Below are 13,631 nucleotides of genomic sequence, written 5' to 3'. Positions count from 1 at the left end.
CTTTCAACTAACTTTGTAATTTTTGAAGTCACTGTAATACTCAGACTCAGGGCCAATTATTTGAGAGATTGCACCAATTTCCAGCTGCAAAGCACTTCAATTACCCATCAGTGCTGTTATATTACACACTGTTTTATCACTGTGTTATTTTCCAAGGAATAAAAATAAAAATAATTCTATAGGTTGACAAAGGTAAATTCACTCTAGAAAAAAAAATACAACCCAACTCCCACTGTTAAGATACTAAGAAACTTGTGCAAAAAGCATGTTGTTCCCTATTGTTCAGGTTTCTTCTGCTTCCCTAAGGGTAAATCCAGAATTTCACAGTTCCCCTCTACTGGCTATCACTCTTTCATATTCCTCCCTGCCACCTTTCTTTCCCTTCCCTCTATTTTAGCCTATAATTAACCAATTTACCAGCCTTGCTTCCATCATTTCATAAAGAAGAAAATTACTCACCTTCCTTCCTCTAAGCAGTCTTCACTTTAGCATAAAGGAACTCTCAGCTTCAGCCCAAACCTTTTTTCCCCATACACTCTACCCTTGTCTTAACCCAGGGTAAGAAGCAATGGAGAAAAGAGAAGCCTTTTTTTTTTTTTCTATGAGGAAAATACATAATTGGGCAAGAACACAAAAGTGTCACTAATGCAAGGTGCCAAATGTTCTACCACCACAGAAGATTCCTGTCACACAGCAGCTCAGAAATGTGCTGACCAAATTACCTGCTGCACTGCTGATAAGTAAATCATCACTTGGAATAACAGATATACTTTTATTCCTGAGTTTAGCCATTTAATCTTTGCTCACCAGCATGGTAAGGAAACCAACATTAAGTTGCACAAGTGTTTTCAATTCTTATGTTTTATGTGGTACTCCTGCCATCCCATATTTGTGGGATGTGCAGCCAAAAGCTACAAGATTATCACATGAATCAGAAAGTCTCTGCCTACTACTGCGGTCCTCTCTTCTATACCTTTTTCTTTTTTTTATTTCTGTCCCACTTTTTCTCCCTAAGTTCTCTGTTTTCTTGGAAAGAACACATTTTCTGTTTTTACTGGGCTTGTATGGGTAAGAGTGACTGGTCCATGTGTACCTCTGAGCTTTCTAAATCTGTACCTGCAAATGATAATTCCTGTGTGTGCAGATTAGGTTACTTGCAATCTAGCCCACTTGTTTATGATGTCTTTTCTGTCTATCTTGTGACTGCATTATTGTATGTTATTTTTACAATTCAATAAAAATAGCATAGTACTCTACCATTAGGATTTCACAGATTTTTACTATAATTATGTATCTGTTCTGATATTTGTTTAATAAATACTACAAATACTTCAGAAGTAAAGTAACATTTCCTTATGTAAACCACAAATTTCCTACAGAAACACCATAACAGGGTGGCACAGACATGCAACATGAATTATTTAGTCTATTAAAATCTTATGGTACAGTCATACATGCATTGTTCTGCATAACAGAAATGGATGGATAGATATAATGTTTAATTTTTAAAGCTTCAGACACAAACATACACAGAAATTAACCAAATACTTGATCTAAAGAAAAATGAACAGCAGAATTTACATGCAAGAAATTACTTTGTAAGATCCTTCAAATTTTATTACTTTAAGTAATAAACAAATAAAAAAATAGATTGCTGTCACCTTAATTTTTTTGTCTCCTTTAAATTCATGGGGACTTTATTTAACTTCAGGGATTACTGTAGGTAATTTAGAGAGGATTCTGCAGGTACTCTGAATTTTAATCTGACATTGCTCTGGTGAAGGATTTAGGAAGATTTAGTCTTTAGTAATTCAGAAAAAGGTTCACCTGAACTCTAAAGTACAGCATTATATTTTCATTACAGTCCAAAGGCAATAACGTAATTTCTTATAATCAATTTTACACAAAATTTCATTAGGTATTTCAAAAAGTTCATCTTTCAAAACATGAAGAAATGTTCACTTCTATTCCCTCTTACAGGTGAACAAACTGGAAATCATTTGCTATAGAGCATGCAGGATTTGCACCCCTTTAGTATCATCTCCTCTTTGGTACTCAAATGTATATAAGAATAAAACACTTCTAGCCATTGCTGTATTTAAGAAACATTAGATTCAGCAAAAAATGAAAGTCTTGGAGTGTGACACAGCACAAAAAACAAATTCAATCACCAAAAAAATGCTATATTACTGCATGGGCTAAAAGTCCACTCAGTGATTGGCTGCTATTGCTCTGACACATGTAAACAAATGAGCATGAAAACTTCAGTATTTTCAGATTACATTGACATCTGAGTTTTTTAGAACTATGATTCTCAAGCAAAAAAAAAAAAAGGTCAATAAAACATTCTGTTAAATAAAGTATCAATGATTTTGAGTACAAAAAAAAAAGGTATCAAGTAACTGCTATCACACTATCTCAAAGACAAAGGTGAAATCTTGGCCTTGTGGAACACAAAGAAAATGCTGCCATTCACTTCAGTCAAATCATGATTTCATTTCAAGGCCTTGGTTGGTTTGGGGTGAGAAGAAAATCATTGCTACTCACATTGTTAAAAGTAGATTTATATATATATATATATATATATATATATAAAAGTAGGAGAAGAAAGAAGACGAGCAAGAAAAGTTTATTTAACAAAATCATCTTGTCAATATACTATGATTGCTGCCTGGTGCCAAAGGAAAAGGATCTAGCATCCATTATTTTGGAACTGCCAACAGGCTGTCCTTTGGAAAATTAAGCACGTAAAGGCAGTGGAAAAGAATTTAAGAAAAGGATTGACTTTGGAATACTGCAGACAAACAGACTAGGAGGGAATAAACAAATTCTGTAAAGCAGAGTCGCTAATACTGAGATAATGACTGGCAAGCATATATGAAAATCAAGCTAAAATCTGGAAAAGACAAGCACAGTAGGAATGCAAATGATATGAATAGAAACATAACTACCACAAAGGTGAACCAAGATGATACAGAGAAAAAGGGGTTTATTATTCCAAGGGACAAGCTCTGTCCCCAGCAGTGTGCTGGAGGGGAGAGGTGACAATACCAGGTTTGATGCTACTTACGCTACAATTTATGACTGAATTCTAAAACCAGCTAACCAATAACTTTAAAAGTAAATACAGCACCTTCTGTGGGACTCTCTTTCCCCATATGTAAGCCATGACATATCCATTGCATGGTTAGAAGCTACAAAACCTACCCATGACAGAGTCCAAAGGCGGAATCCTGATCCACTGACACTGATGGCAAGACTCCCACTGACTTCAGTGATGGCAATGCCTTCTCTAATGCACAGTATCACATTACTTCAGCTACAAACCCAGTTCCTCTGGATGTACTACCCCAATTACATGGTAATTCCGACTATGATTACTATGTAAACTATAGCCTGTAAATTGCTATTACAGTGACATCATTTTTTCTGCCCTGTGATGCTCAGAGCACATTAAATGTAACAGTCTCTGCCAAAAAAATGGAAACTGTTCTTTGCAGAGAGAATGTTTGTTGCTGCTCTTCCTCAAATTGAAAAGGAGCACAGTCAAGTCAGAATGGGAGATATTATGCAATTAAAGCACACATTGGCAAGAATATTTATGCTAAACAAGCCAAAACAATACTGTGCCTTCACAAAAACTGCCCATTGCATTAATCATTTTATATTTCAGCATTTTCTTTGCTTAAATACAAAGTTTCCATGTTCCTAATATATATATGCTGAATGTATACAGTCTTTCATGAGTAGAGCTGATCTATTTTAGTCATATGGACTTTTGGAAATAGTACCAGTCATTTCCTAGATGCTGTTATCAACCTAATCAACTCAGTCACTGAAGATAAAACTGAACACATTAGGAGTTATTTAAGTTTGAAGGATCAAATAAAGTACTGCAGAAAGAGGAATTAAAAAGCAAAGCAAAAACCAAAACCAAAATAAATAAAATCTGCATGCTTTTTCTAATGGAAAAGTTGAGGACCTAAAGGCTAGAGTGTTTGCTTTCTCAGAAACACAGCATGTACCTATTCAAGGCATTTCATATTCTTAAAACGGCCTTAAAGTCCACAAAGCTCATTTATTTGGATACAATGAATATAGCATAGTGAGCATCAGAAGTGTTCTGCAAAGCTCCACAGAGGAAGAGCACAACACAGTAAGGGGATGGATCCTCATGCTTTCATATGTTACAGCGGGCATTTTAAAAAAGAACTTACTGGATTGTACATCTGATTGAACAACTGTTCAGCTTGCTACATTGCAAAGTTGGTAGGGAGTGAAGCACAGACAGGAAAAGAAGGAAAGATCCAGGAAAACAGCATTAGCTCAACAAAACCAGTGCATTTGCACAGAAGAACTTGTCATGAAAAAAAAAAGTAGAAATTTAAGATTCTAAACATTCCTTGGTGAAAGTGAGAGGCACTGGGGAAACATAAATGTTGACTTTGGCTCCTAAAAAAGAATAGCTGGAGTAAGAAATTTAAGGTTTGTGTTACTTTCCCTTTCTCAAGTTAAATAACCCATGAAATAAAGAAAGGTGTCCACTTTTGATGATACATTAAGTGCTGGTCTCAAGCAATGAATCACAAGAAGTGCTTTTGGCTGAGGCTGCAATTTATCACCAAAGCTTCAAAGACGGTAATAATAAAAGATTAATTAAATTGTATCATTAAATTTATTACTTTCCTTTTGTTTAACACAAGACTGAATTTTCTATGCAGAATGACTTTCAAACACTACAGCTTGGCAAAAAGTACTTTAGGCAACTGCAAATATGTCAGTAAGCAAGTAAATTTAAGATAATGAAAAACAACAAAAGGAGGAAAATCTAGAGTGGATAATAAAGATTATATATACACATATATATATAAAACACTTCACTACCTATTAGGTAATTCCTGCTGTTCTTTCACTAGTAGCAATACAAAGTAAGTCAACAAAAATCTGCGGAATTTTGGGGGAAAAGCATTGACCATTCTCTGGTATTTATGATATATTGTTTTTTTCATTATATGAATTTCAATCCACAATCTTTGTCACAAAAAGTTTAATAAGCATGTCTATAATTTTAAACATTGATTTGTATACCAAAATGTAGCACAGTCACAGGAAGAATTACATTTTACAAATATCTTATTTATTATTTTTGAAATATGCTTACTGTGTAAACCAGTGGGTTTAGAATCAGCATATTTTCTCTAGCTGAAATGCAAACAATACAGTTATGCAATACTGAAAAATATTTGGATCTGATCAGACCTAATCAAAACCATCTTTATTATCAATAAATGAATATTTTTGTCTCCAAAAAGCAGAAGGCAGGGGAAATCAGGGAAGAGAAACTCTAAAAGTTGTTTTTTTATTCACAGATTTAGTTTGGACTTGCCTCTTGTGCGTGTTTTCTTTCAGACCTAGCACTTCTACCATCAGTGCACATGGAAAACTAACTCCTAGCAAGTGTGCACAGAATTCTATCCTTATACTTATTAGTATAACCTGTTAAGACATATAAATCAACATTGTACTACAATTATTTTGCAGTCTCATAATGGAAAGCACCTTCTCTACGATATTTTTAGGGAGGAGTAATGTGCAAACTACATTCAACTTTTTTCAACGAGACAGCCCCTTGGAGTCACTTTTAAAGAGAGATATAAAATGTGCCTGGTCCTTCCAGCTCCTGTAGTGGTTAATGTTCCTACCCAAGCACACTTATGGGACACACAGGTTAATTTACTCCCAGTTATGTTGATGTCCCCTCTAACTCAGACATGTGCAAGAGGAACCCTGATTTCTGTTTCAGTTAGTTTCCTAAGGAGTGAAAACATGGGGAAGGTGGTTTTCTGGGGACCAATTACTTTTAACACAGGATATTTACAGGTTTGAACATAAAGTATTTCATTAGAGAAAATGTGAATTGAAAATTACTGTTTGGAGTCTACTATCATTAACAGTCACTGTTTCTGTTCAATTAAACATGCCCAGAAAGAAGGTTGTAACTCCATTTTATTGTGGAAATACCTGGTCTCCTACAAATGTTGAGTGAATTTCCATTGGGGTTTTATGCTGTATTTATGATATAATAAAACTATTATGTTTTCAGCTTTCATTTAATAATCCTTTGTATTTATTCACAGGGAACATACTCCCTTTTTATACGAAAGACGTCCCAGACACTCTCTGACTTTTATAAGGGCTTATTTTTCCATGACTCTATGATGTGTTTATATGTACAGTCATAAAAGATTGACTTAGAATTTCAAGTCCTTCAAGAGGATTTCGATGAGGTTTTTTTAAGTGATCTGTGCTTTCAGGGTTCTTTTAACTATATTTCTTTGAATTAAGAAAATAAGATATTTCAGATTGTAATGAAGTATATTTTGTAGTGAAGTGTAAAGTAAACAAACTTATTTTCTAACAAACAAAACCAAACTAAATAACTTCCAGAGAAACCTTTTCTTTGGATATTTTAATTCTGACATCAGTAGCTCTTAGAAGCTCTCAGACATTTAAAATACTTGTGTTTCCATTTGTATAGGCTGCTTGTATATGTTTGTTGAAAAAGCTTCCCTTCCTCTCCACAACTAAACATCTAATGCAGGCACCTAATTGCACATATTCATTGTGAATTAAAAAATAGTAGAAGTATAAGGTTTGCACTCTGGTATCCTTTATACTTTGCAGTACCTTCTTCACAGGTCAGGCTATTGAAACAATGTTTAATCACTGAGCAGTGATTAAACAACCTGGGTAAAAAGAGTGTCAAGAATATTATCCTAACAGTGGTAACATTCACAGAACAAATATTATTTTTTAGAAAATGAAACATTATATCAATATTAAAAAAAATAACATTTGACATACACTTAGTCATGAATTGCAGAAGGCAAAGGTAATGCCTAAACCCATCAAATACATAATGAGATTGGTGTTCAAACAATGAGAGCAGACACTACCAAACAACACAGAGAAAGGTCAAAGAAACAATGGTATCAACAAACTGCAAATCATTTAAGCAAAAACTAGTTTAACACAGCAATTTAAATAAAACCATGTAATAAAATGCAGGACTTGCATGTTTTCCTTTAAATGCTTGCTTCCACTACTTGCTGAGTAGAAATACTGAATTGCCAGCTGAGATAGACTTTGCATTATTTTGCTTAATTATCACAAACGTGTTCACCAAGAAAGCCAAAAAGACATCAAAATAAAACCTAGCTAGAGTTTCCATTTTGGAAGCTGAATTTTTTGGACCAGGAAGTACAGCACTTCTTGGACAAGCCTTTAATTTTTTTCCCATACCACAAACATTTCAGTTCACTTCTAAAAGTGGTATAAATTCACATACACACAAATTGCTGGTTTGATAATTTCTTTCTGCCCTCCTGCTTTCCCTCCAATGTTCTGCTCCCAGTTCAGCTATGTGCTGCAGAGTCTCAGAATTCCCTCATAGAGCCATTCAGGACAATTTCTGAGGCTCACTAGTGGCTTTGGTACAAACCTCATGAGAAAAAGCAGTATTTGATGCAAGCATCAGCAAACAGCATAAGATGATTAGATTTTAGATTTACTCCAGAAGAGTAAATAAGATCATAATTTCAAAATGAGGGTATGCGATGCTGATTTTTGTTCTGCTGATTGTTTGTTTTAAGATGGAACTTACCTTTTTCAACTGTGCTTCCAACTTACTACACTCTTCTTTCTTTTGTTCTATGGCTATTTCTAAAGACTTAAGTTTGGAGTCTCTTTTCAGCCCTGCTGATGCCAATGAAGATGCATGTTCTTTGAGATCGATTAAACTAGACTGAAAAACGACCAAGAGTAAAAAGTTAATTCCTAGTCACCAGGACACTAACTTATTGCCAACTTAGCAATCACTTGGATCCTGTTCCCCCTCCCCTTCCCCAAAAAGTTGACGCAAAGATAAGCATTGATAGCAAAAGACACCATTTTGTGAACACGACCAACTGGAACCACAGGGGATAGAATGCAGTCAAACACAGAAACATTCATTATACAGACAAGCTGGTGTTCTGGTCTGGAGGTACAAACACTTTGAAATTTATTGCTCTAACTGACAAACAGAAACAGGAGCAGCAGTGGAATATTTGAGCCCAATGGAGGTAAAGGACAAAGTAGAGACAATGACACACAACTGTGTAAAACCTGAAGCAATCCTTTATGTACAAATGAGGACCGTGAAGAACGCTTAAGAAAATAGCAATTCAGAAGCTGACCACTGAGGTGGCAGAATTTCAGAACTCAAAATGATTCAAGAGCAATCCTAATGCACTTTCTTTCATCATAATGACATAGACAGAAGAGCAGAGATTTTATGAAAAGACTGACCTCTTTTTCTGTCAGTTCAGCTTGTAAAGCATTAACCTTCTCCTTCAGGTCTTTGTTTTCTTTTTTATAAGATTCAATTTCTTCAAGTCTTTCTCTGTCATCTCGATCCCTTTGCTCCTTCAGACGCTCTATTATTCTTTCCTAATAAGGGAAAGAATTGCAAAATAGAAAAGTCAGGAATCATTTTAAGAAAAGACAGATTAAAATTTCTTTGCATTATGTAGCACTTAATTACAACCTTCAGAAGCAGAGGATGATTGAGGGATTGAAGTCAATGCCTCATTTCTCTGGATTTCAAAATCAGAAGTCCAAGGTTTTAAACACTTGATAAGAGTAACACACCACAGAAACTTCATTGAAGATCTACACTGATGTGAATATGTTTAGGTTTGTGATGGATACAGAAAGATATTCAACTCAGTAATGCATTTTCCAACGGTGTCCTGGGCTGCATCAAAAGCAGCCTGGGCAGCAGGTCAAGGGAGGGGATTCTGCACATCTGTCCTGCTCTGGTGAGACTCCACTGGGAGAAGAACTGCATCCAGCTCTGGGGCCCTCAACACAAGGACATGGACATGTTGGAGAGAGCCCTGAAGGGGGCCATGAAGATGATCTGAGGTCTCTAGCAACCCTGTCTAGTGGAAGGTGTCCCTGCCCATGGCAAAGGTGTTGGAACTAGATGATCTTTAAGGTCCCTTCCAACCTAAACCTTTCTCTGGTTCTATGGAACACTAAATAACTTCAAGTTTATTCCTAACAACAAATAACAAAAAAATCTTAATCTCTTGAATATTAACATTATATTGCCAGCCACCACTAAGTTGAATAGTTTAATAACCATTCAGATTCCACCTAGTTATATGCAGACTCAGTTCTACAGCAATTGCTTCTTGAAGATTTATTTACCCAAACGATTTTTTCATCTACAATGAATTAAACATAACACTATTTAATCTTTTTAATGAACAGTATAACTTTTTTTTTTCTCAGTCAATCACAAAAGAAGACTAATTTATCTGTCAGCTGCATAAGGCTAAATGTCAAAAACGTGTTAAAAGGCCCTAATATACCATGTTTTACTTGATTAACAGCTAACTAGCAGAAATCCCAACAATGTGTTCTTGTTTCAGTCTTATTTGCATTGGCGAGCTTTCCTCGTGCACTAATCTGGGACCTCACAGGTCTAATCTATTTGCACTTTATCACAGAAGCAGGAACTGAATTGCCCCAGCATATAGCTCTATTATCAGACATACTCCACTGCTTATCTGCTGTGTGCTGCTACAGTAGGACCAACTTTATAAATATCAGCTTCATGAAAGCAACCTCTTGAGCTGCTTTGGGCCAGTCCAAGAGCTGAGATATTCTTTGAAAAGTTTCTTGTTATAACATCAAGGAAGCTGATAGCACTTTTGCATAGTCTGATTTTTCAAACTTCTTTTTTTTAATTGCAATGTAACCTCTATTGTTTTTAAGAATTTTCAGTGCTTAGGAGAGGCTCTGAACTTAAAAGTAAATAATTGAATGAATAAGTTTTGCAATTTAGTTCTACAATGAACTCAAATGTGACTGAAGGTGATTTGTTTCTGATTCCTAACAAGAGAGTAAATTATACCAGCCATACTGTCACCAAAAAAAAAAGATTAAAAAGAGTCCATTTCAGGAAAACTTGATGTTGGTTTATGATGTCTACATTAATTTCTCATTAAGTGTTACCAAGATACCTAATCACTAACTACAAAAGAAAAAGGAAATCAGAGACAAATACTTGGAAAAAAAATATATTTTTAGAAAGAATAAGGGGACATATCTTCTAATTCAGAGCTAAAATCTCAATCTGTATATTTTCAAGAACAATGCAGGAAAAACATAAATGCTCAAACATTTGAGTTTTGGACTTTAAAAAAGCTTCATAGTTCATTCATATCATATGATCATAATTTGTTTTTCTTCCAAAAGAAACCAAGAAAAGCAATTCAATTAGATTTCAGTGGATTGTGGTTAACTAAAGTGATATAAATAAATTTTATTTCTATTTTAAAAGAGCTCCCCATGATGCTCTAGAAGTATCTTATTCATTATTTTTAAATTAAAATTCCAAAAACTATTGAATTGATAAAGAATTAAGATAAAGCCAAAAACTGAGCCTAATCTGAGTATAAAATCATGAGTATAAAACAAAATTATATAGTTGCAAAGTAGCTTTGATACAATTTCTAGGAAAAAAAAAAAACAAACAAAACCCTCAAATGTATTTCCATGGAATTCAGGTTTTCTTAAATGAAAGCATCATCCTTTCTTAACAGCAGCAGCACATATTAAATTGATAATAGTACTTATATTGATGTGCTTGTTAATAAGAAATTCATTAGGAGTTCTTGTTTTGTTCCATTTGGACAAACATCTATTTCATATTTCTACCAGTATTTCCAGTGGAAATAGTTAATAACTCTTGATAAAGTCTGTAGGTCTTAAGAATGCTACTGCAGATGGGAATAGGGATAAGAAAGTTACTGGGAGCAGCTAGGATGGATTGGAAAGCTGGGAACTTCTAGGACATGCCTACTGGCTTCTTTCAATGTGTCAGTACATCCCAGAAATCACACTTAACATCAGAAAATCTGCTTTTCAAAGTGTGGCCTTCAAGAGATTTACAGTGGAAAAGAAATTGTGGGTGATTTCTCTGTACAATAAACAATCAAAATCACACAGAGATATAGATGTCTTTACCTTGGGAACTTTCTCCTCAGGCTCTAAGATCAAGTACCCTGTTTTTCAAAAGCTAATCTTAATTCTAACTGCAGTGTCACAGACACAGTGGTCACACATCAGAAGTTCAAAAGCTCATTTGTAGAAAAGGTCTATTATTTAAATAACTCTGTGTATCTTCTCCTTAGATTAACAAAGTAATATAGAATGATAAGCATATCACTTACATATAGAGTACCTCCCTTTATATACAGCAACACAACTTTTATAACCAACCATCTCTCCACAACTGACTGAAACAGTCACCAGAAACCACAGCACAACTCAGCTTCCACACCTCTCAAAAGCACTGGTTTACAAATGATTCCATCCCCTTCATCAGCTGTAAAAAGTCAGAAATCTCCATGGCAGAGGAAAACATCCCATGGCATTCATTGTAAACATGTCAGATCAGCCTGCAAACACCCCAGGAATGATGCCATTCCCAGCTGACTGCATGTAAGCAAAGTGACTACTTTGTACAGAATTCAACCTCAGGGACCCCATGTGAATTCCAATCAATTCCACTTGGAAAAACCACTAATCACACTGATTCTTTCAAAAAGTGTCTGTTCGTGTATATCCATCCCAAACTGCAATTCCAAATGAAGCAGACATGAATTACAAAAATACATTTCAGAGAAGGATCTAAGTTCACTAAATTTTTCTAAAACATTAAAAATAGCACCATTTATTGGATTTGAATCTTTATTTCAGGTATCAAATAAAGCTTGACACAAAATTTCCACACCATCAGGGTCTCTAGTGTTGTCACATGTCAAGTTATCATATACACAAAGAAATTCCATAGTATAACTTTAAAACAAACTCTGGAACTATACTAAATACAGCATTCAAAAATAATGCATCCTGAGTTTAGGAAAATTTCACAGTTTGTATGTCTGACTACAATAGAATATTTTCAGATATACAGAAAACTTCTTGCAAATTATAAATGCTTTTACATGTATTTATTAGCTAACATTTATTTCAACTGATTTTATAATGGTACTGATACAAAATGGACTTTAAAACTAATTAGAGTTAATTAATTTGGGTTAGGTTTCAATCTTTTGTATTTGTGGCAGTCAGAAGACAATTATAATCTATCCAATAGTTCCACACTAGCTACCTCTATTACGAGCTCCGGCAAACTCTCATTAGTTTAATATTTTCAGCAGAGAAATAACATTAAAATTGGAGACAGATTGCAACTTAGCAAATTATCCCAGCTAAGAAATATCACATAAGTGCATTTTCTCTGAAGTGCTGCAGATACTGCTGAAGCAGAAAATGGGATGCAAGGTTTTCTTTGGCTTTTGACAATCGACTTCATGCTCAGTTGCACAGGATAACTGGCAAGTCTGCAGTGTGACAGTCACTCTGCTTTCCATGCTGACAACTGTAGCACAAGGGCTAAAGGACTGTTTTAATAAAACTCTCAGCTGCCTCTATGGGCATTTTGGGAAAGTGACTAATGCAGAAAAGATAGTTTACACCGAGGAAAAACAGATTAACAAGTGCTTTGTGTCATTTTTTATTAATATGCTGTGAAATGGATGAGCAGTGTGTCCAGAGCAGCAGTGAAAGATTACAAAAACACATGTAACTTCCCTGTATAAGTGCTGTGTGCTTACCCATAGGAAGCCATACTTATGCCAACTTTTTTCACTGTTGTTGACCAAGCAAATGCTAGTAAGGCAATTAAACACACAAGAAATCAAAAATCCTACATTAACATTGTATGTGTTAGTGCCAACACCACAGTGGCGTTTTCAGGTCATATACAGTCATAAATACCTTCATACACACTGCAGAATGGCACATATTACTTTAATTAGTCACACTCACCTGTTCATATTTAAGTGGTATATATTAAGATCTGTGAGCTGCAAAATGTGGATACTTGTACTAATTTTTGGGGCATATAAATTCACGTGCATTAACTCACATTCAAAGTCAACTGAAAGAAGAAACCTGACCTCATTGAAACTGGTAGGAATGTTGGCACTAATTTAAACAGTCCAGATTTATCCCTTCTGTTAGGTATTTTCAAATTAAAGGCATACAGTTTGTAAAGGGGAAAAAAAAGTAATTCTCAATTATTTTTTTTTATGAAACACAGTTTCCCTTACAAATGAAGTGTAGGAAACTTGCTAACAGCAAGCCAAGGTAACAACTGGTACAGCCTCTTGGCTCTTCACTTAGGTCCTGCTTAATGGACGAAAGAACAGCATAATCAAGATCACAAAGACAGAAAAATATCCAAACTTCTACCTTCTTTAAGTCAGGTGTCCAATTTTCAGTTCTTTCAGGGAACAACCACTCATCTCATCAACTAAGTGAAAATCTCCCCTTGTCCTGGGCCATTTCTCCCTGAGCATTTAAAAGGATACTACTTTCCCTGAGTCCTGTGTCCACTCATCAGCCAGCAGCCCCTCCCTGCTCATCCTCCCAGAACAGAGCCACCTGCTTTCCTGACAAGGCCCAGAGGTTTTGTGACAGGTGCCAGACCAACTTAAAAAGACACTTTC

General features: G+C 35.2%; 1 protein-coding gene across 9 annotated transcripts in view; it reads right to left on the bottom strand.

Moving 5' to 3' along the window:
- ERC2 (ELKS/RAB6-interacting/CAST family member 2) overlaps window positions 1–13,631 on the bottom strand; it is a 424,893-nt gene that overhangs the window by 258,541 nt on the left and 152,721 nt on the right. For 5 of the 9 annotated variants that reach the window (XR_001920133.2, XR_001920134.2, XR_001920135.2 and 2 more), the window contains 3 exons: window positions 8,350–8,490; window positions 7,664–7,804; window positions 4,218–4,253 (listed from right to left, as the gene is read on the bottom strand). Coding sequence is in view for 1 of the 9 variants with exons in the window: in XM_018068536.2 (XP_017924025.1) it covers window positions 4,218–4,253; window positions 7,664–7,804; window positions 8,350–8,490 (318 nt within the window). In the remaining 8 variants the exon portion in view is untranslated. The remainder of the gene's footprint in view (window positions 1–4,217; window positions 4,254–7,663; window positions 7,805–8,349; window positions 8,491–13,631) is intronic. The other 4 variants (XR_001920136.2, XR_001920137.2, XR_001920138.2 and 1 more) reach the window with 3 other exon arrangements.

This window comes from Manacus vitellinus, unplaced genomic scaffold, assembly GCF_001715985.3.
Source record: "Manacus vitellinus isolate BGI_N305 unplaced genomic scaffold, ASM171598v3 scaffold_14_pilon, whole genome shotgun sequence".
NCBI lineage: Eukaryota > Metazoa > Chordata > Aves > Passeriformes > Pipridae > Manacus > Manacus vitellinus.
The sequence above is the reverse complement of the archived record's forward strand: the minus strand, read 5'-3'. Positions and strand labels throughout refer to the sequence as shown.